This window comes from Gallinula chloropus (assembly GCF_964237585.1).
Source record: "Gallinula chloropus genome assembly, chromosome: 3".
NCBI lineage: Eukaryota > Metazoa > Chordata > Aves > Gruiformes > Rallidae > Gallinula > Gallinula chloropus.
In genome coordinates, this window is record NC_140087.1 from 117,504,097 (window position 1) to 117,531,898 (window position 27,802).

The window sequence follows — 27,802 nt, forward strand, 5'->3', positions numbered from 1 at the left end:
ATGGTCTAAAGGAATCCTATTTCCATATTTTTCCTATTCCTTCAAATATTTCCTATCTAAACATGCAGGCTGAGAAGTAAGATTATGAAAGGATAGTTATGGATCTTTCTGTCTGCCATGCATTCGTATTTCCTTCCTCTAGAAAGCAGATTCTATTTATAAACATTTCACACAAATTTTTCACAGTATTTTTTTTTTCTCATTAGAAAATTGTTTCAATAGTGTTTGAAGAATCTTCTCATATAACACAGCTTTACAGATAAAATCAAAATAATCCGTGCAAACATGATTCCGTATATACTCTTCTCTCCATACCTCCTTCAAGTCCTTTTTAATGATCTATGTATTTATGAAAAATAATAGCTATATTACAGAATGTAGTGCCATATTACTCTCAAAAAGCTAGGTGAGATCAAGAAGCAGTATAGCTGTGCTAGCATTGAAGTCTGTAGAAGGATGGTTTTAATGCCAATTGGTTTTCATAGCATTTTTACATGGTTTTGCTGAGGTTCATCTACACTGGCACAAGACACTAAATCCTAGTAAGTATGCCTTACAGATCTTATCAACCCTATGTCCTCTCAAGAGAGCATCTTCTTATTCCATGGCCCATGTTCTTGCTCAGTTCCTCCTCATGTCTTGTGTGGGCAACTGGATGTGAAAGGAAAAATAGTATCACGAGCATGTTTACAATTCCTTACTAGTGTTTGGGCCAGTCCTTACCCTTTTCAATCAATAGTATAGTAAATATGGCTGTTGGAAACCTGCTGGTTTTAGTGTGCTTGTTATACCCTTCTAGTGGCAGAAGCTGGTTCCTTAGGTTTGATTTTCTTTTCAGTGCTGAGGAGGCTGGTGCATTCAGTAATATTTGTGCATTTAATACTTGTGTAGAAGTGAAGAAATAACCATCTTTTTGTACTTTTTATTTTTTCTTCTTAATGGAGCCCCTTTTCAGAACTGGTACTTTCCCAGTCCCGTTCCTCCTTCCTTCTCCCCATTGTAATTATTCAAAATCTAATCAAGAATCCCTTCTCTCTAAGAATTCGGCTAGAAACAAGTCCCATTTCTTTCCAACTGAGAATCAGTGTTGTAAAGCAGTCCCTCCCAACTGCTGTTTGTGTTTTGGAAACGGATGGTTTCTTTTCTTTCTTATTATTTATGAAAAATGTTATCTTTTGCATAAAGGCAGGCAAAATGTTTGAGCTTTTATGCACAAAAAAGACATATCAGCACTGTTCTGAATGAAAGGGCTATGTGCTTGACTTTACAGTCTCTTCTATCATTCCAGTATAGTATTTTTTTTGGTTTAAAAATCCTATGCAAGTTGCTAAAAGTATGAAGTTCCCTGTCCTAGGCAATAAAAAAATCTGACTCTATGTCTGTCAAGGAATGTGTTCCTGTAATCAAATATTTATCTTTCATCTGACTACATGCTTTGTTTTTTCTCACTAAACTATAATTCATGAGCTGTAGTGTATATGTATATGTCTGTATATATATATAAAGTATTTTTTTCTCTTTATTGCTCTACTTTATTACATTTGATCTGCTTCCATCTTACAAAAAAGAAAAAGACAAAAATCAAGCTCTATTATTTTAGAGTAGATCCCAGAATTATATACAGGTATGAAGTCAGTATGTATTTTCTTTCTTATTTGTTTTAAAACCTAATGAGAAAACGTGAAAGATAACTTGACACATGCAATTCAAAATGTTTAACATATTTTAACTTTGTTTTCTTTGGGATTTTGTTGTCACTTTGAGGTGGATGGAAAGGAATCAAAGATAGTAGGAAATGCGATCCATTCCTAAAGGAAGAGTTGTTAGTGGATGGGCTAATCTCGTGTATCACATTTTCTTTGTGCAGTAGGTTGTTTAATCCATGCTGTGTTTTGGAGGAAATCCAATAGACACTTTAAAAAATTCTAACAGCATTCTTTAAGGAATTAGTATACTTAAATCATGAGCTGTGATCTAAAAGCAGTGTTCCTTTTAGGTATCAATTACCTCAGAAACGTGTGGTTATCTTGATTTGGACAACTGTAAATGATTTCAGTTCCACTTTGCCTTGGGCCAAAATCATGCTAAGTTGTCCAGACCAGATGATAAACATATATTTCTGATGTCATTATGGGCTAAACAGGATATGATTGTTTAGTGGTATGGTTTCAGTTATGATACAAAAAGCAAATATTGTTTGTGCTCATTTCTTTCAAAACATTTTATGAAATTAAAGCTAAGACTCCATGGGAAATCTTGCTGTTCTGTGAGGTCTATTCCGTATCTGTAACACAGAGGAGTAAGCAAAGCTCTGAGCCCCCTTCAAACATTAAAGGGGAACAAACAATTCTACACTTTTGAATGAAAACCACCCACTAATGCTGTCATATTAAAAAGAAAGGGCATTCTTCTAGGACTGCATATCAAACTTATTGATGCAGCCTGTGGTTTTAATTTGAGGCAAAGGAGCTATCTTTAAAACAGTCGTAACAGTAATGTGCAAAAGAAAGTGGAATACTCTTAAAATACTGAGCAAAATTAAGAATTAAATTCTCCTTACTTTTTCTAATACGTGGTTATGTTAGCTGTGCATAGTAATGATTTATTATGAGAACTTAATTGCAATAAAGAGTGGCAAACCAACCAACTGTATTGGCAGAATCAAACCAAAAGGAAAGCTGGAGTAACAACTCTGTCTCTCTGCGTAGCAGTTAGTTAGTATTTGCCCTCCTAAGGTGACAGTAAAATACCAGTGAAAAGCTGTTCCTCAAACAGCAGTTATAGATGGAACAAACTGTTCTGGTTCATAGATGTAAATGAACTGTGCACATAAAGGACTGCTATCTGGATCATAGAAGTTTTCTTCATAACAGGTGAGAGTCTCTTGATAATAAAAACATAACCATGATCTACCTGACATCGTGTTGGACCCTATGGTCTCTTGAGGTCCCTTCCAACCCCTCCGATTCTGTGATTCTGACACCCCTTTTTGGTTATACAGGCTATGCTCTGGAACCACTAGCACTCAGGGGGTGCTCAGGAATTCAGTTTCCCTTTTATTGCCTGTGGTATGACAGAATACAGGAGACACAAAACCTTGCGAGTGCATTTCAGTTTTGCTTAAAAATCATTTAGAGGAAAGAGTTGGGATTCCTGTGGGATATGGATGAATCATCAGGGAGAAGCTGCATGTTCCTTTGCATTTTGCCTTGTTTTGTAGTTTGGGTAGAGACACAGTTTTGGGTGTTTGTGTCTTTGCGTTGTCACTCTGCATCTCTTGGGTGACCTGTCCATAGTAAACAGAGCTGCAGGTTTGGCTATGATTTTATGAATAGTAACAGCAACACTGCTAAATTTTCATATCAGAACTACTGTCAAGTTTACCATTACTTGTCATTAAAATCCAGTATACCTATTTCAAAACTTCAGTGTTGTTGCATAGCAGACTTCTGCCTCATTCTGTAAATAGACTTTTTTTTTGTGTTTAAATAATTTGTTTTATAGTTCCACCTCCCCCACCAGGAAAACGTCTTCCCATCAGAAATCTGAACTGACATACAAAGGAATGCATAGAGCATCGGGCTGTGAATGCTCTGTTTCACTTTTCTTCCCCTAGGATTAGGAGAAACACCATTCATCTGTCACTCCGACTGCTAGTTTAGGGATATATTTCCAACGCTCAGATGTTATATGGCAATAATTGAGTTGCAGTAGCTACCACAATGCTTTCATAGTACATTGCAAGTTTGAATAAACAGTGGAGGGAAATAACTTCCCTGGAATACACTACCTTGAAAGCAGGCTACGTGCCAGCAAAATGTTAAAATTAAGTTATGCCCCTACAGAAAGGGATTGACATAAACTCGTGGTTCTTTCGTGTATATTGTCCTACAAACTGTGATGGGTATTTAAAAACTACTCATATGTGTGTTTATTCTAGGAAGCTCATCATGGGTGTGACTTTTCCTGTATCTTTCATTGGTACAGTTCTATACACAGCTCACAGCAATGCAATGGGTCCTGTGCAAACTACTGGAGGTTGCAATGAAGTGTGGATGTGTTTGGAACACACCCTTTCTTCACATGAGGTTAACTTCCTCCCATTTAATTTTGTCTTACACAAATCATTTTTGTTCATCAGACACAGTTGCATTGTGGGATTTACCAGATAATACAAGGAAGTCCTCGTTCTGTTTCAATCACAGAAGTAAAATAGACTTGGCATATAGTAATAAATTAGAAGACCAAGAAGATTCCTTCCAATTGGAATATGTTCATCAACTTTTGAGTGGCCATGCTTTGACATGAGCCAGGTAGCCCTGTTCCACAGAATCCCTCTGCACACTTTGGGACTCAGCCTGGGCCAGGAGCCCTCTCTGTGGCACAGTTTGGATGTGGCCATTCCCTTTGGGATGCTCAGAAGGCAGGAGCGTAGACAGAGGTTGCCCCATGCTGACTGCTCTTGGAGCTCGGGCATGGATCTGGCATCTTTTAGTTGAGACAGCTAAAATTTGGTGAGATAATTCAGAGAAAAGCTATGAGCCCTTCTCTTCAGATGGTGTTGAAGTACTGAAATTCATTGTACTAATATGGAAAAGATGTTATAACAAAAAAAAAGGCAGGAAATGATTTAGAAAGAGCTCTGAGGCCTTTCAGTACTACTGTGCTCATTTCACTGGCAAAAATTATGCCAGTGTAAGTGCTGGGTGGGGTCATTGCTCTTCAGGGAGTATCTGTTCATGCAGGGTGTATCAATAACAAACCGGAATTTGATTTAAAGCCCATATGGAAAGCTTAGTGCTGTAGCACAGACAACACATACTTAATAGAAACTGCATGCCAGAAGGCAAACTGAAAAGTTTTATGTTACTAAGCGTTGGGGCATTGTTTCTCAGAGCTATATGCATTGTTTCTCTCTTTTGCAGTATATTTTTTTAATGATAAAATTTTCGTTTGTTTGTTTTCTTCAGAAGGAATTATTTTACCTTTCTTACTGATTTCAGGCTCATGTTGACAGAATTTCTATTTTGGGACAGAATTTTTCCATTTAGTTGAGTGGTGACTTCTGCTTTTACGTTGTGCCCAAATTTAATAAATTCTTAATTTTTTGAATCACAGTTTAAATGCATTTACCTTTCTTAGATGTTAATAATCACACCCTATAAAAGAATACATCTTGGGGTGAGATTTGGCTACAGATGAAAATATTTAAATTTGGGGGGGTACAGGGTGTGCATGTGAGCTAAGTGTCTCCTCTCCCACTGTAATTATTGGAGATCCAGGCAGTACAAATAGTGGAATTCAGAGAGCTATTCAGCCGACCAAATGTTTGACTCTTCTTTACAGTGAGCAACACAGCTCAGTAGACTCTTGGATGTATTTATCTTGCAAGGAATTTCTCTGTGCTGTCAGTGACCATTCTGTTTCTATCCTGGCCATATGTGGGGACTGGAGACTGAAAAACTAAGACAAGGAGTACTGAAGTGGAAAAGGCTTGAATTTCGCGGAACTGGTAAAAGGGATGGAGTATATATGCCTATATATAAATATATACACATGGCTTCTCAGGATCGCTTGAGAGTAGGGGTGTAATCCCTGTTGCATTTTTGTGCTTCCTTTAAAAATTCTCTCACACATTTATTATCCATTTATCTTGTGTGGATGCACATACAGAATTGCAGCTTTCTAACGTTATTGCATTTATACCAGCAGTTCAAGCTATAGCATTACATTTTAAGACATTAGGTTTTGAAAAAGAGGGTAGCAAATATAGTTCTTTATTCTTTACTTGGCATTATAAAATATGGGCAAAAGGTTGCCAGTGATGGGAAACAGGACAGGCCATACCATTAAAATACATACATACATTAGAATACATTAAACCACATACTGAAATAGGAATGGGAAAGTTTCTGCCCAAGGACACTAGATTCCTGTTACAGTGATGAAAAAAACCCAACCCAGCATCTCCTTCTCCCACCCTCTTAAAACTGCTTTGAGAGCTCAGTGCATCACTACAAGTTGGGCTGAATTTCAACATCGCAGTAACTCAGTCCTGCTTCTGTACTCAGAAATGAGAGAGAAACAAATCGGGGGAAAGAGGGAAATTAACTTTTAAGTTAAGAGAGAAAATTCTTTTTGTTTCATTCCTCCCTCCCCAGACTTTTAAATCACATTTAAGTGGAATTCATCAGATGTTAGGAAAAATACTTCTGGTGCCTTCAGGGTGGTTCTCTTTGGAGACTGAAGTTCTCTGTTCATGGTGGGACCTTGATATGAAAAAAGAGTGTAATGATGATCTCTAATAGACTGAAAGGTCAGCACCAGCTCCCTATATACTGTCTACTTCTTTTGATACACATAGATGCAAAGATTAAAAAGAACGTAGAGAGAACATCAATCAAGAAAAAAAAACCTTTTTTCTCTAGGCAATGATTTTTAAATATTGCACAACATACCTTACCACAGTTAGGAATCCAAATATAGAGGGAATTCATTTCACTGCATCACTTCAGTGTTTCCAGATGAGTGCAAAGATCGCACAACTATTAGAGTCTCAACTGTAAATTAGCTGTCTGGGCATCAAAGTGTTTGCAAGCGTTATTCAGTACAAAAATAAGCCTGCTGGTATTAATGGTTTCTCTGATTGCACATTGCTTGGGAATGTTTGGGATACTGGGAAAACACCATTTCTCACGGGTAATGGTTGAATTGGTTAAAAGTAAACAGAAAATAAACAGAAACTATTTTTATTATTACCTATATGTCTGTAAATATTGTGTCATTCCCATCGGAATGGGAAGAAGCTATCAAGTGGAAAAGGTTTCTTGTTATATCCAATAATATCAATGGACTTTTTACACTGCTACAAATCTAAGATTATTAGGGTTTTGTCATGTTGAGGTTGATTGCTATGGTTACATAAACTGTGCTATTTGTTTGAGTCTTCAGCCCTGGTAAAATATTGGTTTTAGAGCATTTTAGTGAACCTTGCTCATACTGCAAATTTAGGTGGTTTTGCTAGGAGGACAAGGTGTTATTTAATTTTCTGTCTTTAACTCTTTTTGAGTATTTTTTGTGACTCTCTGCTTTCTCTGAGGAAGAGGGGGAAAAAATGGTCTGTTGTATTTTGGTTTTTTGACATCCCAATGACTGTGTTCTAACATTTGGAACAAAGATTTATATATATATATTATTTATATCTGTCATTAAATGTAGACAGACATAAATATAAAGATTTCCATGGAGCATTTCATTGGGAACCAAATGTGAGACTAAAAGAATGTTCTCTGAGTGTATTTTAATACCATATTTTCTGTTGAACCTGTTTGTTCCTTAGATATGCTAGCAACCATATATTGGTACTTACAACATAGTTATTGTTTATGTAGTCTTTGGAGAATTGGAAAGAAGGAGTGATGCTGAAGTCTGACTAAGGTCCCACTGGCAGTAGGTTATTGAAATTGCTGTCCTGCTTTAAAGTAATTAAACAAATCAGTCCCGATATTGATCAGTGGTTTTGTATTTCTGAGGTGGTGTAGAGCTGCAATAATGCAAATCTTTCCTAAGAGACAGGGTGTAATTCAGATGCTTTGGGATGGGCGTGATCTTTTCAGATTTTTGAACCCGTATGTAGCAATTACTAGTCTTTTATACCTATGTATATGTACTATATACAGCTCCATTAGAAAAATATTTAAGTCATTTTTGCATGAATTAAAAATGGCAGCACTTCATTTCTTAAGATAAGATGGTAAAGATGCAAAGAACAGTTTTGTAATCTCAAGCTTTCCTGAAAGAATTGGCCTCTTAGATAAAAACATTCTCTGCAAACGAATAGACATAAAATAGACTGAAAAGAAAAATCCATAGATTTGCAACATGAATTAAAATTATGTACAAATTTGAAGCACACGGTTGCTCTGTGACATTACCACTTCTCACCTCTTGCAAGATGAGGTTTTTCTGACAGTACTGTGAAAAGCGAGACTGAGACCTCAGCACAGATCACAATTTTGTCAGAAAGCTTCACATCCACCAGCTTCCCTCCCTCTCCCCTGCAAAGCTTAGTGGTGTGGGAGCACCTTGGGTCAATAGCCACTGTTGGGCCAAGCTTCAGTGTGCACTCCTGAATGTCTCTCTCCTTCCACTGAAGGATTAATATCACAAAAAGCATTCTGTGTAAGAAAGCAAGCTCTTCTCACCCGTGAAGACAACAGGGGAAGGTTCCCTGTGGCATGCAATAGAAGGGGGTTTGGTGGTGTTCTGTTTCAACAGCAGCAGAGGATTCTGAGAGTTAAGTCCTGGATTTAGCAGATAGATGAGAACATTTACAAACCAATATTAAGGAAAGGATGTTTTCCTGCATCATCTGTAGGAAGCTGGTGCCTGCCTCTCAATCTAAGGTAGTGCCAACTTAATTTATCCGAAGGTTGATTTACCTGCTGCTTGTAGACATGACAGATACAGTCAAGAAGCCCCTGTTTCCCTCTCCTGACTCCATATATTCACAAAGGGAATGGCAATAGCTTTCCTGGTCACTCCAGACAGGAACCAAAACCTAGTTTTAATCACATTCATGGGGCAGCCCTGCAGATACCTTCTGTCAAATTACTAAGAATCCCTTTCTTTTAAATTGGCATTTCCCCTTTGATAGCAGAGTGAGCAAGCGGTGTGTCATTGGACCCTTCCCATACACAGTTTGTAGCACACAGACAGTATAGAGGAGCGCTGAAAGTAATTTGCAGGCTGTGCTCCAGCTAAATATAGCCAAAATGAGCTCAGATCTATTGAACTGCACAGCTTAATGGGATTAAAAAAAACCCAAAAAGCTATTGAAGTCTATCAAACACAAAGGCGCTGCATTCACTTAAGGAAGTGCTTGAGCCACAGATCACCGGGTGCTGTGCGATTATTCAAAGATAGAATTATTATAAGCTTGTCATGTAGTTACGCTATTCCCTAAGCCTTCATGGCCAGCTGCTGTTGGAGCCTGGGCTAAATAGAGATTGGGTCTATCCCACCTTTAGTACAACTGATTTTTCCTTTTCTTCATTTGATTTGGGGTTAGTTTGCAGATTTGGGTTTTTTTTTTAAATTTCCTTCTGACCACAGGATTTGCCTGGACTAATACAATTTTTCTTCTTGGAATTAAAGAGGTAATTTTGCTAGCTCCTGGTCTTATATTGAATTCAGATAGGATTTTGTGAACATTCGTGACAGGCACTAAAGAAAAAATAAAGAATCACTTGATTCATTCAATAGTCACTATCTATGCATCACTACTTTCCTCTGAGTAAGTTCCAGCCTAAAAGCTAGCATGTCACAAGATTTGCTTACTTATTACCCAGTAGTAAGTACAAGTGGTGTCGTTTTCTGTTCCCATTTACAAAGCCAACAACAACCAAAGTTTCCCACTTACATTGACACAAGAGTTCAGATATCATTGGGAAAGTCAAGTGATCTGTTGCCTAAGGTGAAGTTCATTGCAACAATCTAATAGTAAAAACATTGCTTCCTATTGAATTAAGTAGTATAATAGAAAAGTGAGAGTTTTTTTATTTCAGAGCTCATTGTGATAGGACTACACTTGTGAGCTGACACATGGTCTATCCTTAAAATAGGATCCTATGGCAGATTTTTAGAGGACATTTCTTTTTAGTACTGAGAATAAGAATAGGAACACAAGTGCAATGAAGAATGCAGTGTCTTTGTGGTAATGCAATTTTGGTTTTATCAGCTTTCTGTGTAAATTAATGCACAAGGAATTGGAGTGAGCATAGGACATCTTTTAACCAGGGAAGCTGCTTCCCCTTGTGCTGCATTTTCTTGAAGCGTTTTTCTCTTTATGCATTAAACTCAGAAATGATTAGTTGTTGAATCTCATAAAAGAAGTAATTCATAGCATGGCAAAGAAATACTGAGTCATGTTACCAGAGCACTCAAGTCTCTGGAAAGCAGGCTTGCCATTCAGAAGGAGTGTGTTGACAGACCAGAGAAATGGGCTGATGGGAACCTCGTGACGTTCAACAAAAGAAACTGTGGGATGCAATAAACCCGTGCAACAGTACAGCTTGTGGGTCAGCTGCATACTGGGCTGTGTTAGCAAGAGGTTAGCCAGCAGGTCAAGGGACATAATGCTTCCCTGTTTTGGGACTTGTGACACCGCGTCTGGAATCTGTGTCCAGTTTTGGGCTCCCAAATACAAGAAGGATATTGGCATACTGAAAGAAGTCTGGCAGAGGGTCATCAAGAAGTTTAGGGTGCTGGAGCACCTGACATATGACAAAAGCCTGGGAGACAACTTTATTCAACTGACTAATAGCAGGACACAAAGGAGATGAAGCCAGACCCAGCTTGAATGTGCATAGTGATCACACAAGAGGTAAAGGACAGCATTTGGGCAGCTATGTAATAGAAAAAAAGAAAGATTCTGATCAAAGATTTAAACTAGTTGGACAGACAGGTTGAGGATGTCTCTGACTTTGGAGATATTCCAAACCTGTCTGGTCAGGGACCTAAGCCATTTGATCTAACTGTGCTTCTTGAGCAATAAGTTGAGCTAAAGGTCTCTGGGAAGTTCCCAAACATTTTTCCTTGTAAATTATTGTACAGTTCCATGATGCTCTCCTGAAGATTCCACTTTTTATAGTAAAATGGCAGGTGGGATAGAAATAGAAGAACTTTTATAAAACACATAAATGATAAACCATCTCAAATTTCTAAAGACTGTTTAAAAATCTAGGTAGCATATAATTGGACTTTCCAGCTTCTGCACTTTCTGTAATCTGTAACTGCTGGTATTTCCTGGAATAGATGTTTTATATATACAAGGAACAGGCATTTCTGTCTTTCATTTTGGCTCAGTCATTGTGGTTTATTTTATCTATAATGTTGCTTGCTGTATTCTTCCGTAAGAATATGGTCTGGCTGCTGTGCAAAATTGCATTCAGCGATAGCTTCACACGTGTCAGGGCTGTGGAATCAGAAGCAGCAAGATTTAAGCATTGTAAGTGTCTGTTGAAATAGTAAAGCAATAAAATTAAGTTCTACACGTTATGAAGTGCGAGGTGCGTCCTTGCTCAATTCACTCGAAAATAGACCAACATTTGACTCCTGTGATAATCCAGGGTTTACATTTAGCATTTTGCATTGAACATGGCAAAATCAGGCATTGATGCTGCTTTGGCTTGACAAAGTACATCTACAACTAGACCTGTGTTTTCAGAGAAGATAAGACCATAATGCTACTGCTAGAAAAATACTGATTTTTGCATAGAGAATAAGTTTAGAAATGGCTTTATATGAATTCAGTATAATCTTTGTTAAGTGGCATGGGGGATGGACACCAATTTATTTTGGGAAAAAACAGTATTCTTCTCAGCTGAACATATAGATTTGTGGTTTGAGGTGTAGCTCTTCACTTTTGTATGCATGTAGTGACAGGCTTTTAGAATTTCTTTAGTTTATTTGTATCTGTATCAAACACTATATACTTGTTATTGCTTAAATTTCTTTTATTTTCATGTTCAAAAAGAAATTCCATTAGAAGCAATGACAAAAAAAGCCATGTAAAGTGGCAACATCAAAAATACATTATTGCATATATTTTAGTCTCACATAATTCTTAAGCACTTTTTCCAGACTCTTCTTTTGAGTGGCAGATGTAAGGGACAAAGATATGGACTCCTTGGTAGTGGTGTTAAGTGCTGTTGAAACTTTGCCTCTGGAACTTCGGAAGCAATCATTAAATTTGGTTTTCCATTTGATCAAACGAAGGAGGGACGGGTAGTCTCTGTCAGAGGGCTGGATTTTATTTCCCAAGGCTAACAGCCATTTCCAGGACTGTGTCAGACCTACTATGAGTTTTTTTCTACCGTTGTCAGATGGTATTATTTAAAATCAGTTCATCCACTTGTGTGGGATTCATATCCTATATCATACAGTGACTCTGACAAGAAGATGCTTTTACTAGGAGTGTTATTCAAAGCACTGTTGATTTTCTCAGGCTGCAGACATCTGCAGAAAAAAAACCCTTGTAGAACATACAGCATCTGGTATCGTGTCCTAGCTCCTTACACAGACCATATCAAACAGCTTAGAAACGGAACACATACTCTACATCCGCTTCGAAGTGGGTTTTTTTTTAACGTTTGTTGTAGATGTATTAGCTGTCAGCTCATATCATCAGCTAATTATTTTATATCTGAAAATTGTAAAAGCATCCTCAGATGTACTAAAGTCAGGAAGATTTCCAGCTACTAATCACACCCTTCTTAAAATGAGAGTTAACTCTTGATATACCCCAAGGCTGGAGGTCTGGTTTCTAGTTCCAGTATTTAAAGAAATGTATCAGTGAGTAGACTGACGTGCCTGGTAAAATTGTTACCCTGAATTGTATTTTAAAGAATGAGACAAAGATGCTGAAGAGACATTGGCATCTTTGCTAAATGCTAGGTCTGACTCTAAAAATGCAGAAAAACTCACAAACCCCAAGGAAGCCAATCAACCAACAATGAAGAGCAAATTTGCTTCAACAGCCTGTATGATGCCACTTCTAACAGTGCAGCCAAGTGATTGACGCCAAACTGTGGTTGTTGATGTTGCTATGCTATAAACACCATTAATACTAAATAGACTTCAAACTTCAAAGCTGTGTTTCAAAAATTGCATTATCTGGCATCCCAAATATGTTAAATTGTTAAGTTTATTTTGAACTAAAGAAATGTTTCCATTATTCTGGGAGTTAGGGCTATATGATTCTTTCAATTTTTCTTTTTTTATATAGATCTTTGATTCACCTTGCAACCCTTCCACCTCCCAAAAAAACCCTGACCCTTCCATTTCAGTCAGTCTGAACCTCCAAGAGAATCTAAATAGAATGAGAGAAATCCTTAGAAATTTGAACAGGTTTTGACATTTCCAAAATTAAGTTATTTTCATTTTCAGATTAAATTTACAAAGCTGTCACTGACCAGCATTAAAAATATCAACCTGAACTAGGGCATATGTTCAATATCTTTATAATTTATTTTAAACAGGAATTAGGGCCATTGCTTCATGTTCAGATATCCTGGTAGTGGGATTCTGGGATATCTCTTGCTAAGCCCCTGAATTCAAAGCTTTCTAACTTTTGAAAATCATTTGACCAACTGGGAAAACCCAGATTCTTTCCATATTGAAATATGTTCTCTATTTTCCCCTTTGGAAGTGACTGAAAATTTTGCATGTTAAATGGTGGTGACATCTTTGGAAGGTATTGTTTTCACTGCAAGAATGTGCACAGGTCATAGAGTCTTCTTGAATTTATTTCTATAGCAGGCTGACTGAATGAATACTATGTTCAAAAGCCATTATTAGTGCAGCATAACAATTTGTGTACCAGGCACTGCAAATTAATAAGGTTGAAAATCAAATTCCCCAAACTAGCCCTTTTGTAAATGTCTTACTGCTTTATATCACTTTTAATTGCTCATTTGAAATAAAGAGTGGCTTCTGTCTTTTAATACGACTCACAAGAGTCTGCTTTAGAAGAACTGAAAATCTGAGCGGTTGGTTTAATAGTTCATAATTAAATTTAAAAATCAGGTTACATTGACATGAATTCTTTTCAAGTGATTTTAAAATTACACATTTCTGCAATGTACAATTACAATGAAGACTGGTGATATAGTTTTGAATTATTGTGGTATTATGGCAATTTAGAAACGTTTCTAAAGATTTTCTAACTATGCATGTCTCTCCAAAACAGATAAAATCAAGCAAAGCCTTTTCTTAAATATTTTTAAATACTCTTAGTAATTCAGAGTATTATAAATCAAACTTCATAATTATTTTTACATCTGATACACGGGTAAATTTTGGGGTTTATGATACATGTGACTAATATTAATTTAGATTTATACTCAATAAGTCCAGTGTCTGCATATTTAGACAGCACATCAAAATACTTCTAGAACTAAAACTAGTGCCCAGCATCCACCTCACTTTATTAATTAGTGCTACATTAATATATCTAGAATTTCAGAGATCAGTGACATACAGCACTTAGATACTTTCTGAACAATATAAAGGTTTGTCTTCACTGAATTATGTCTTGTTATAAAACTAAAGGAGTTTTAAAGTAATTGCACACATGATATCGTAGAAAAGAGCTGTAGCATTTAGCTGAGATAGTGTTAACATTAGCTCATTGTATCAAGATTTGTAAGATTGAGATTCTCAAGGGTTGTTTCTTTGGAAAGCTGCATATATTCATTATCAGATGAAACCATCAGTATAAGAACTGCCTTTGTCTTGGAAATATAAATAAAGACGTGTCAGTAGAAGATGAAGACTCTTTACCACTTTGCGAGTGAAGGGAATGTGTAACAAAGGTTGTAGAAGCCTGAAATTTCTGCTGAACATATTGCTTTCATGGCATGTCTTATGCTAAAAAACTTTAAAATATTTCTCAAAAAATGTTTCTTCTAATGTGTTGTTTTAAATTCTATATTACTTAAGCAAATATTTAAATATTGTATTAGTTTTTCTGCATACTTGACATGAATATAATTCTACCTTCCTGCCAAGTATGTCAAAACCCAACTTCACTTTCATTTGCCAGGGTAAATGTTTATTTTGTTTTCCCACATAATGTGCTCTTTAAAGTGTCACCAGGATACCAAATCTGATTGCTTTTTAATAGAGACACGGTGAGGTATTTTTTTTGCTTTCATTAGGAAACAGGATAAACTATCAGTAAAGCTTATGGTAATGCATCCAGATACAGTAGACACTCTTTGCTCTCCTTCCCCTCATCTCAGGATTAAAAGAAGTAATAATATTCCCATCAAAGCTATTGTAATGGCACCTCTTTTATTTTTTTATAAATGCATGAAAAGTCTATAGTAGCAATGGGTGTTGGGCAGGCAATCAGTGCTGCAGAGGGAGAGACCAGGACACGTAGGATCTGTTTCTTCTGTTAAAGGTAAGCTGTGATGACTCAAGGCTTCCCACACCAATTCATTGTTTGTTCTGCTGTGAATTGGCTGAGATTATTTAAGACATAATTAACTGGAAGGTCATTATTAAGTAATTGTAGTTTCTCTAGTATAGCACTTAGACATTTCAGAGAGTAAAAGCTGCTGCTCTATGTTTATCTAGAATTTCACAAGTCAGTAAGTTTCACTTTGACTTTCAGCCTTGAAAGTCTTTAAGTATTCCTCTGATCTTACCTAAATTTAAAATATCTGGCAAATTTTGTTCACAAATTAGAACTTTTTTTTCTGCTTCTAAATGATACATCAGTAAAGTTTGTTCTAAAAGTTTCTGTTCTATATATGTAACTGGTCTAAATATTACTGTGAAAGTTTTACACAAATAAAAAATGTATTTTTTGAGATTTCCCTTTTTTTCCCAGTGAAGGGAAGTGGGATGTTTAATAACAGAACTCCTGTAGTGGCTTTGGATGGTGGCGATTGTTTTGAATTAATGACAGCATATGTTTCTTTTGTTTTATGTAAATGCTTAATAATTTTGTGGTACATTTATCAATAGGCATAGTGTAAGGGACTAGCTAAATAGATTGTTCCAAATTAGCCAAATTAGCTGATGGTTCAAATTAACTTAATTCCAAATGCTAAATCATTTTGTTAAATCCTGGTATCTTTATGTTTTCCTTTTCCTCACTAGGATTAGAAAGAGAAAAGAGAAAGTGGAGGAAAAGAAAAGCATTTGCCAATTGAACAAACAGCTTTTGTGAAATGTTTTCTTTTTTTTTTATGATTCTATTTCTCATGGATGTAGTGGAGATAATACTCACAAGGCTACTGTGAGTATGAATTTAGTCTTATTTTAAAAAATTAAGACACAATAATGAATAGCCCCATAGAAAATTTTCCACAGCTAAATAAAAGTCACTCAGTCAATAACATTTGACTAAAGAAATATTCACAGTGGGTCAAATTTTGTTCTCAGTATCATGAATGAAGTCCCAATTAAAAAAAAAAAAAAAAATTAATTCTTTTGTTCAAATCCTTTCAATTCAGGTAGTGATTTTTAGGATCTCTTACTCTTCATACCTGGGCATGTTTTGCAGCTTTGGTTTGCTTTTCTCTCCCCCAGCCTGTGCAATCTGGATATACATGTGCATCATGCCATCACCATGACCAAACTTTGCGCTGGTGTACTGTCAGTCCAAATAACCCCATAAGCTTTCCAACAATTGTGAAATGAGCCTTAAAAGGTGTTTAATTCAGCCTTCATTTGTACTCAGTCATGCTGAGATGGCAAATTAGTAGCAAAACCCAGGTAGGAGTTTTGAATATTGAAATAATGTTCTTTTGTAGGCCGGGAAGCCTGGGCTGTTCATGAGGCAGCAGGCAGCCAAATTCAGCCTGGGAGGTTGAGACAAACATCTCTCTTATCAATTACTTTGAGCTTAAAGAGAAGTGTGCTCTGTCATTATAAAAACACATGCAGATTATCTGTAATGCATATTGGTCACTGGCTTTCTGAGGGGAAGCATTTCCTTTGTAACTCGATGTGTGACTCGCTTATTCCTGGAATTTTGCAGTGTGATCTTTATCTGGAGCTCCATGTCTTGCAATTACCAAATTAGAAAGGCTTTTCCAAAAAGAATAAAAACCTAACCACAGAATTAGACCCCGTGGTGTAAATGCCACAAGCTGAATGTGCAATGTCAATATGCACCCTTCTTGTGCTATGGAAGCAAGAATACATTTCTGAACACTGCTCTGTATTGTTCTCTGATTACAGCAGGCAGGAAAAGTTTTCTAACAGTAAAAGTTAATTCGAGTAACTGTGCACTCTCTAGCCACATGCCAAGGAGAGCACATCAACATACACTTGGTACCATGTATTTTAATTTTAATTTTAATTTTAATTTTAATTTTAATTAATTAACTTTAATGCTTATAAACATTCATCAATACACTACATAAATTTACCATAAAAGTTGATGGCTTTGGATTTGTCATAGAAAATATCTGAGCTAAATTGTTTTACTTATTTTAGTAGTTAATAGGTATGTGAATTAAGGAATTAGTGGCCTTCCTTTCAAAACCCAGATCAGTGTCGTGTGCTAGGTGCATCCCATAGTTTATAATCTTCCAGTTTGTGTTAGTAACATGTCTGTATGTCTAAATGATGGAGTTCTCAGACATCTATTTCTATCAGTCATCTGCATTTCTGCATCCATCAGAGAGAAAGGTGCATCCAGTGGTGACACGTTCTCTTACCAGAGCTGAAATAGGTGTGATCATCCTATAGAAGTTCCTCTCTTTTCCCATTGATTAGGAAGGGTGACTAGACTACACTAAACACCCAATTTTGTACAAGTTGAGTCTTAGCCCAAGAGGCAATGCTGTAATGACTTCATGTAAGGACTCAGCCAATTTAGCAGTAGCTGGAATTCTCCCTAGAGCCAGACTGACCTGATTCATTCCAAAATACCTTTATATAGATAGAGTTAAAGTTGGATTTCTAATCTGCATGTGGGAGCATATAAAGAAAAATCTTTTAGGATGTGTCCCATTTTGAGAGTCCATTTTTCTGCTTTCCCTTGACATGAAGGTGATAACCATCAATTCTAAGTGTGTCCTTCAGCTAGGAGAGAAGTCCATAGGGTGAGATCCTTCAGCTATTGAAGTTAATGGAAGCTTTTCTAGGGGCACTTTAGAACCAGGATTTTATCTATCAGTTGTAAGACTGATTTCAGATGTATGAATTGGATTGCTATAATATGTACACCAAATTACTGGTGTGTACAGCAAAAAAAAGTTGTGTCTTAAATATCTTTTTTTTTGCATATGCATCCTGGCTTTTTTGGAAGCTGAGCTTTTTAAAAATATTTTTTCAAGAACCAACATAACTAAAAAAAAAAAGTAATTATAAACCTTTTTCATTCTACTTTGGTAGAAAGGGCATCACCTGCCAAAGATGGCCATGGATATGCCTCTAGCATTGTAGCATTTGTAAATCTCCTGTGCAGAATGGTAATTTATTCTCTAGGATTCTAGGGTATCCCAAAGAATGGCACATTCTTTGAGAACTGACTATTCTACTGGGAGTTAACATAACACAAATCTGTTTTATTAAGGGTAAAGGAAAAGACAAATAACTTGTGTATAATGAATATGTATTGGTCATATGGTCTGAAACTCATTCAAGGTTCTCCTAATCAAAATTTTCCTTAATCTTCTTAAACTCCTCCTTTTAGTGGAGCTCCAGGGGATTATTCAGGAGGGCATTTCACAGTGTCTGTCAGCAGGCCTGATGCCCAAAGATATTCCATATCACAGGATAATTATTTTTATCACAGGTATTGCTTGCTAGAATCTACCTTGGGTTCATTTTGCTTTCTCTTTTTTTTTTCAACATGGAGAATGTAAGAACAATGTTGTTGAAGGCTTCCTTCTTCATTTCTCATTGAACTTTAGTAAAACCCTCAAATGTATTTTCAGAAGTGTATATTGATGCTGGTTATTAACAGGAGAGAGTTTTCCAATGCAGATTTTTTAAATTAAATTCACTGGCACAAGTTGCCCAGAGATGTTGTGGAAGCCCCATCCCTGGAGGCATTTAAGGGCAGGTTAGATGGGGCTTTGGGCAACCCGGTCTAGTAAGAGTGTCACTGCCCATGGCAGGGGAGTTGGAACTAGATGATCTTTGAGGTCCCTTCCAACCCAAACCATTCTATGATTCTATACTTATATGTTTGTTCTCTTGCTTGCATTTCCCAGTTATAGCCAGTTAAGGGGAAGGCTGATTCCTAGCTGTTCCCAAACTTACCTACTGTTCAGTGTAACTAACTCTACTGAATGCATTGCTTAACATGTCATGGTTTTAAAATGAATAATTCTGAGCGTATTGTAGTCGAGTGGACAGAGTCATAGAATTATAGAATCATAGAATCATTTATCACAGAATCACAGAATCACAAGGTTGGAAAAGACCTTAAGATCATCAAGTCCAACATGGTGAACAAGCATGTGAGGTGTGTAGAGTCTCTTACTCTGAGTCAACCTCCATCCAAGTCCATAAACAGCCTTCAAGGAAAAAAACACCCCATGACTTTCTGGCCACAAGTCCTAAAGAATTCTTCAGACTAGTGTGGGAAGGATTTGAGTGAGTGGAAGGAGTTTTGGGGAACCATATTTTTGTAAGGCAAGTCTAGCTGTTCAATGCTAAACTACCTATCCTGGATGCGAGTAGCTGGACCCAAATTGAATCCAAACCCAAACTATCTGCAAATGCCGATGGGTGAAAATATTATAAGGGCGAGAATTACTTGGAGATTTTTTGAGATGATGCATAATATGATAACTACAGGGAATTTGAAGAGAATCCAATATAAATATTAAGTAAATGCACATTTCAGAGCTGTCGTCCTTTTATTTGTCCATCTGTCCATATCTGTAGTTATAAACCTAAAAGAAATATTTTAAAAATTTCTCACAACTTATAATATTTTCCTTTTGCTTAAAAGTGACATCTTATAATTACTATGTTATCATAAAATAGAATGTGATTCCTGATTTTGACTGTAAATAAGAGAAAAAAAAAATAAAACACATTCTGCAGAAAGGAGCTGTTTGTATCTCCCAGACAGTGCAGTGATGCCTGTTTTGATGGCTGCAACTTTTACTTGTGAGATGCTAAAGCTGGTTTTCTGAACCTCATCTATGAATTGATACAGACTCAGGATACAGAGTTCAGAAGAATGCTATCCAGAAGACATAAAAGTATCCTAATATTAACCTGGTATGTGAAGTTTTTGATGTGCAGCCAGATGGAAACCACAGAAAGGTGTTACAGTGTCCTCAACCAGAAAAGTGAGGGAAGGTCAGTCATCTTAATATATTAATAAATTCCACATAACTTTTTAAAGTTTGGTAGCATAGTTTATCCAAAATCATTTCATGTTTTTTTGGAAAGCACTGGTAGAAGATAGCCATAAATTTAACACATAGTTTTACAAAATTCATGATGATACTTGTTATAGCAGAAAAAAAATATTTTCCTGCAGAAATCAAAGGTATCCCATGAAATGGAAATGTTTTGTTTGCAGGTTCCAGCTCCACATTTCAGGCTAGCAGTAATAAATTTAGACAAGGAATTTGGATACGATATGGAGCTGGTTCAAATAAATACAGTATGTGTAGATTTTGCATATGTTCAAGGGCAAAGTATTACAGGGGTAGCGAGTCCCTGTCAGGAGGTCAGTTATATTTATTCCTTAAACAATGAGATCATGACTGCTGGGAATAAATCCATTCATTTCATTATTGTCTGTGCAATTTCATTGTCTTTCTTTCTTCATGTTTCCCTTGAAATTTTTGCATAATAAACAGTCTTGCCAGAACCCCCCCTCCCTACTTATCTGTACATACTTTGTTAGATTACATTTCACATTCTTTGAGGAAGATGAATGGAGTTAACACACACACAGGGTACAAAGCTGCCTTTGTATATACTTGTAGAGCAGGAACCAAATTTACTGAGTCATTCTTTAGTCTTGGCTTTTGCCTAGCTCTAAAATGGAAGTTGCCCTATTGGTGATGGTGTTATTCACTCGTCACTCATCAGAGTAGGATTCATCTTGCTTCTTTGAGGTTCTCTGTACTATGGACATGTAGACCTAAGTCAGTGTCCCTAGGGCTGCATTGCTGATGTCTGCAGTTAAACTTCAGGCAAATTCATAGATGTAATTCATCTGACTTATTTGAAACATCTAGTTTAAGATTAAGTTCATAGAATCATAGAATGCTTTGGATTGGAAGGGACCTCAGAGATCATGTAGTTCCATTGCCTCTGGGTGCGACAGGGCAATTACATGCATGCTCCATTAAACCAGGCTGCCCAAAGCCCCATCCAGCCTAGCCTTGAACCCTGTCAGGGATCCAGGGGCAGCCACAACTTCTCTGGGCAGCCTGTTCCAGGGCCTGACCACCCTCACAGTGAAGAATTTTTTTGCTTATAAATCTACCCTTGTTTAGTTTAAACCCCCTTGTCCTGTCACTCCCTGCTCTTGTAACCAGTCGCTCTCCAGCATTCCTGTAGCCCCTTGAGGTACTGGAATGTGCTGTAAGATCTCCCTGGAGCCTTCTCTTCTCCAGGCTGAACAAGCCCAATTCTCTCAGCTGGTCTCCATAGCAGAGGTGCTCCAGCCCTCTGATCATCTTCATTGCCTCCTCTGGATTTACTCCAACAGGTCCATGTACTTCTTTTGCTGATGACCCCTGACCTGGATGCAATACGGCAGGTGGGGTCTCCCCAGAGCAGAGCAGAGCAGAGGGGCAGAATCCCCACCCTTGGCCTCCTGGTCACGCGGCTTTTCATGCAGCCCAGCACACAGTTGATTTTCTGGCCTGTGGACATGCATTGCTGGGTCATGCAGAGCTTTACATCCATCAAGTTGCCCTCTAAAAGTGCCTTATATCTTTTTTACTGTAAAAAGACTGTGACTAATAAGTATTCTGCAGATGTCTAACTTGTTCAAGTGAAAGCCATCATTTGTACCTGGAGAGAAAATCACTAATTTCCTACAATAAAAAATTATAATTTAAAAATATTTTTAATTTATTTCTTTTTTTAATAATCCACAGACTCCTTTCATGTCGTTTACAGTTGTAGATCATTAACATCTCTTTAACTGTTAAGATTCTTAAGGCTCTTAAAGTCTTAAACTCTGTTTATTGGGTTAATAACATTGTAGATAAAAAAAGCGAAACTATTTCTACTATTCATAACTGTGAAAATACGTTAAACTTGAGATCATCTTGGCCTGCCAGAAAAAGATCTCATCTTTTCTTCTAATATTGGGAACTTTGTACTGAACACATGAGCACTCAAAAGCAGTATTACATTAAAGGCCTCAAGTTTGCTATGCAGACTTGTTCAGATTAATGGTTACTGCAGAATGTATGGTATGTTCTGTAAGAGGTGGGTAAAAATGATAAAAGTTCCCTGCTTGTCTGTACTTTACAGACAAACCAAGTATTACATTACAAAAGCTATTGATGTTTCCCCAAGTGGCATTTATATTTTTGGTGTAATACTCTGAGTAAGCTTAGTCTTCAAAAATGCTTACTCTTAACCCTTTTCTTTTTCTTTGCTTACCAATTCAAGTGATTCTTAGAAGACTAAATACATTTCCTTTATGTAACAAAAATCTTCAGTGATAATCCTCAGATAATTTCAAGATACGGAAGACTAAAAAATCTGGTTTCAGCGTATTTTGTAAACACTGAACTTACTTTTGCTTTATTTGTCTAATGCTTTATTTTTAATCCAGATATTTTTTAACCTACAAACCTAGAAAAGTCAGGTATAGCATAAAGTGCCCTGTTATTCTCTAGGCTAAATAATTTTTTAAAATTATTTAACACACTCTTTTAGTAATCTCAGCCATTGCAGGGCAGTTTTGGTTTTTTCCTTAGGGTAGTCACATAACTCCTTTGAAGCCATGGCAGGTAGACAATGAAGAGGTCCTTAGTGAAGGAAATTGTGAAATCATGCCACAGTATGAATATGGAAGCAATCTGGGATGCCAACATCTTGATCATTAACATTGTTGTCCAGCCATGCTACCTTTCAAATGCTCCAGCTTAGCAGCTAGACAGCACATTTCCTCATTTCCAACTCTTTACCTTTTCTTTCCCTTTCTAGTCTTCCTTTTCAGTGCTGCATGCTGAAAGAAAGATATAATGCAACACATTTTTGGAAGACTAAGCACACATTCACCATGCCATGTCTTATCTACTGCATCCTCTGGCATGTTTCTAGGAAGGCACACAAAGTATTTTAACTCTGCTGTACACCACATAACTCACCTTCTTAACTGCTTAGAGTGACTGATACTACTATTGGGGGAGTAAAACCCAAGAATTTTTAATTATCTTGATAAATCAGTGGGGCAGCATCATTGATGTCATTTATTGTATCTGCTTTCAAGCTGAGATTGCTTCAAGGCTTTCAATGATTCTCCATGTAGGAAAGATTCCCAGAAAATTGTCTTTAACACTGATGAAAAAGGGCTTCAGTCCTGTTGGACTGACTTGCTACTTTTTCCAAGAGCAGAATTCAGGAAATTTTGCTTGTATAAAACTGAAGTTGTGTTTTAGTTAAAACATCCTGCATTTTTATCTTGTTTTCCAGAATAAATAGTTGAAAAATTACTCTGAGAAGGATCAAGGGGGTGTTCTGTAGACTTAAATTAAAGAATTACTTACAGATTATAGTATTTTCAAAGACTTAGCCAACACTGAATGCCATTTTCTTTAAACTCTTGTGGCCTGGATTAATACTGTACTCACAGTAATGTGCTCACTCTTTCCACTCTCTTTTCATCCCCTGTTATTGATTAATTATGAGTTTATAAAAATACCTTAGAAATGTAGACATCAGGCAACATATTTTTTTTTTCCCAAAGCAGGGATGATATAGGAGATAATAATTACTCTTTATAATCATGGGATGTGAAGAGACAAGATGATCTGTTGTTGTCTTCTGCTTTGCTGTTCCCTTAAAGATGATATACCTATGCTATCCATGTGACTATTTCTCTTGCATTTCCTTGTTATGGCTATCCTTATCCCTTGAACTTTGAGTTCCCATGCCTTGATGTGGGCTTTCTTTGTTAAACTGTACTGGGAAGAGAATATAGTAGTTACTTATGATAAAAGCGATTCCTTTGGGTGGTGTTTTAGAGCATCGCTCTAGAATCCACCTTTAAGTAAGACTTCTTTTAAAAGGGAAAATTGAAGGGAGAAAGCAATTTTATCTCACAGATGTGTAGGTAATTTTACTATATAAGTTATATTCATATAGAGAAAAAGTAAGTGTAAATATTAATTTAGTATATAAAACCAAAATTAAGTTAAATGCTTAGACAACTACTGTAGACAATTTGTACAGAGAAATTAAGTCCCTGCTGGAAAAATCCCTCACCACCACCTTTCTTTTAATCTACTTTAATAATACTTCAATTAGTATTTTTTTGTTTCACTTGCTATAAGGAAACTTGCAATGTTTTGATGGTGAACGTACTGTAAGGCATACTGACTAGCCTTTGAGAGCAGGCATTTTCAGAATTTTATAGTCTATTTGCCGAGAATAGCCACTCCCAAATCATTTAATTGAAGTGCTTATGGGATTAATCCTCTTTTAAGATGGAGGTTGAGCTAGAGACCTCTATAGGAAGAGCTGCTGGAGAAAGATCTTGCACAAGAAAGCTTGCACATTTCCATGTAAAAAATTGAAGTAAATTTTTTCATACAGAAAATTTGTCTGCTTGATTACCCACTTGAAGTTAAATTGTTTCATTATTACCTGGCAGTACCAAACTAGTAATTTCTGACTAGGAAACAACGACCAAAATTATTACAGATTTTAAGGCATATGGCATAAAAAGTTAGCATTTGAAATTATTTGAAGAAGTTATCTATTGATATGAGAAAAAATATAAACCCAAATTAGATGCCTTTCTAAAACATACAGTAAAATTGCAGAAGAAACTCTGGGACTGCCATTTCTAGGATGGATTATGTGAGAAATACACTGTGCTATGCAGAGCTTCAGATTAGATGATCCTGGTGGTGCCTTCTGTCTTCAGAAGTATGGCTGAATTAATTTAGAGGCAAAACAGATCACTGTTATGATTATGTTAAATGAGGGTTGAAGTTATGGCATGTCTTGTGAAAGTTATTTTTAAAGGATACAAAATCAGTCTAGACTTACTTAATGTCTTGATGGAATAGATTAATCGAAAATTTTTACTTATCTGAAACGTAGTCAAGATGCTAGAAGCACACATAGGAGAACTGAGAAATGCCTAAACAGAAGTTTCTATCCTGGTGACTAGTCAGAACACAGTAGAAATGCTTGACTGGGTAAAGAAGAGGAAGAGAAAATATCCAGGTATGTTCCTGGACACTCAGTGGTTTAGTTTACAAGTAAATTGAACATGTTGACTGTCAAAGAGATGTCATAATTGCATTGGACTGTCATAGAAGAGTGATCTAAAAGGCAGAGAATAGAAGAATAAACTCTGTATTTGAAACACTGATTTTATTAACTGCTTTTCGGATTTGAGAAACTGCTGAGGAAAAAACTGGTTAGGTAGCCTGTCTCCAACTACACTTATCAACAGTCATCTTTTTTCCATCAAATCATTTTAAAGGACTCTGCAGTTTCAATTTCATCAGGTGTGAAAGCGCTCAGGGAATCAGAGCAACATTTGTATGCATGAGTGTGTTTTTTTCCTTGTTTTTTTGTCTTTAATGCGAACCAACCTGTACTTTTAACTTCATTGAGCATGGTCTTTGAGCTGTATGGACTCACTGCAGAAGTAAAGTACTCTTAAGCCAGCAATGTGCTCTCGTGGCCAACAAGGTCCTGGGGTGCATTAAGAAGAACGTGAGGTCAAGGGAGATTCTCCTCCCTGAGAGACCTTATCACTCTCTCAGGACAAGAGGGAACGGGTTTAAATTGTGCCAGGGGAGGTTCAGGTTGCATATTAGGAAAAATTTAGTCACCAAAAAAATGGTGAAGCATTGGAACAGGCTGTCTGGTGAGGTGATAGATTCACTGTCCCTGGAGCTGTTCAAAAAACAGGTAGATGTGGTGCTTCAGGAGATGGATAAGACACTACAGTGGTGTAGGGCTGACAGTTGGACTTGCTGATCTTGAAGGTTTTCTTCAACCATGATGATTTTATAATTCCTTTCTATCTGATATATCCTCTATGTGATGGAATTAATTCATTTTAGTACTATTTTAAAAGTGAACAGGTTCAATTCTGCTCAGTGCAGAACACATTGGCCTCAGTCCAAGGGAACATTTTACTTCTCTGATCATCTATAAATATGTAGGCAGACTACTCAGAAGCTTCAATTTAAATGTGCACTTCAGTCGGGGCAAGAGTGCTCAGCACCATTCCTAACTCAGCCCTCATCATTGTCATAGGCGAGCTGTGGGCAAGCAGAGTTTTAAAATAAGAATTGACAATTTCATCTGGGAAATTTATTATAGTTCTGCATCTTAACTTGTTCAGTGCATGTTTAATTTGGGAGGGTTACCTCAAGGTTATGGCAGGGGTGCTTTGCTGCTATAATTTCTGTTTTGGAATGCAGTTCTTGCTGGAATAAGGTACATCATGTACTTCTACTCTTTTGTCAGAGAGCAGAAAGACAAACACGAATGATGGACTCGGTCCAGTATGCTGAATTTTGTGAAAGTCGGCAATTGAGTTTTTGTAAGTATTATAATGACTGCACTGTATTAAGATGTTCAGTTATTATTTCATGTAATAGAGAACACACCAGAACCTCATATTTTTTGAAAGCACTTTTGTTTCATCTGCAATAACAACACTTTAAATTCTTTGTCCACGTAACTCCTGGGAACAGTTAATTTAGCTTAGTTTCAGGCTGTCAGGCAGCATATTTTATTTGAGTATCTACCAAGATTTCTATATGCTCCACTGCTGTGCTGGTGTGTGTGACTGCAAAGATAGAACTGGTAAAGAGTCAATGGATAAACACCCATGAAGTCCATTGTCATGGTGGTATAGTCAGCATATGAGTAGTTTCATGGTACAGTTGGGGTTTTTTTTAAATGCATCTAAAATTAGAGAAGAGCAAGTTTTGCTTTTATTTCCCTATCCACAGAGACACAAAGAACTTAGTAAAGCGTCTTTTCTATTTTAAGCTGTAAGTTTCTGCTGTGGAATTTATTCAACATTAGCCAAATTCATCAGTATACGCCATTCCAACACTAATAACATGATGACAGAATTAGGGCTTTACTAGCACTGAAAACCAACTTACTAGAAGTACTTGTGGGCCACGACTATAATGAGCTGTAAATTAATGGGCTTGATCATGTAGCAAAACATCATTACAGAAGCGGTTCAGTGATGACTAAGGTTTTAGGTCAAATGTCAGTGAAAGTGAGGTGAAGGAGCCAGTAAAAATCATGACAAAGGAGCACATGATCCTACAACACTGACTTGAATACAATGGTGTCTTTAAATGAGAGACCTTATCTTGTTCTTCCTTTTAAATTCGAAGAAAAAGTGACTCATGGCAAATAAATGACACATTTGAAATACTGTTCTGTATCAGCAAATGTCAGAAATGTAGGAAAACATGTTTTGTAAGCATTTATTTTCCTAATTGAGTATGTTTTGTAAGCTTAGTTACAACTTGGCATCACACATCTGTGAGCCATTAGATAAATGATACTTCAGATTAGGGTGACTTCAGCAAATGAGAGGTTTGTGATGAACTCATTTTTAAAACCCCAAAATTATCATCCAGAGACAGAACAAATAGAAATCCTAAATTTGAGTAATAAAATTGAATGTTGCTGACCAGGGAGGTTGTGATCTATAAAAATGTCTCAGTGGTATTTTCACGGTGTTTTTAAATGACCGTGTCTATGAAGGTTGTTTTTTCACTGACATTTAATGTCATTAAAGAATAAGAGAATTAGAGTGCTTAGAAAATAGTAGCAAGACTCATGTACAAATTCGGTGGCATAATATGAACCCAACAATATAGAACATAATAAAGCTCAGAAATAGCATAACAGGGGTTTGTTTTCTTATATTTTAGTAAAAAATGAAGGTATTGTGCTTAAAGTAGCAAACCTTTTTCCTGTACTATAAATCCATGAAAACTGTGTCAGAAGAGAACAAACCTGGAAGGAACTTCAAGAAGCCTCTTCTAACAATATAAATCCCTAATTACAGTTCAACTTATTTCTGTGTGGTTTTAAAGACAGGCAGTAGAAACGG

The 27,802-nt window shown here is 36.6% G+C and overlaps 1 protein-coding gene across 3 annotated transcripts in view; it reads left to right on the forward strand.

The window, feature by feature from the left end:
• SUPT3H (SPT3 homolog, SAGA and STAGA complex component) overlaps nt 1-27,802 on the forward strand; it is a gene marked incomplete at its 5' end in the record, with an annotated part of 260,064 nt that overhangs the window by 175,640 nt on the left and 56,622 nt on the right. For all 3 annotated transcript variants that reach the window (XM_084261717.1, XM_084261718.1, XM_084261719.1), the window contains one exon: nt 26,182-26,257. In XM_084261717.1, the coding sequence (XP_084117843.1) occupies nt 26,182-26,257 (76 nt within the window). The remainder of the gene's footprint in view (nt 1-26,181; nt 26,258-27,802) is intronic.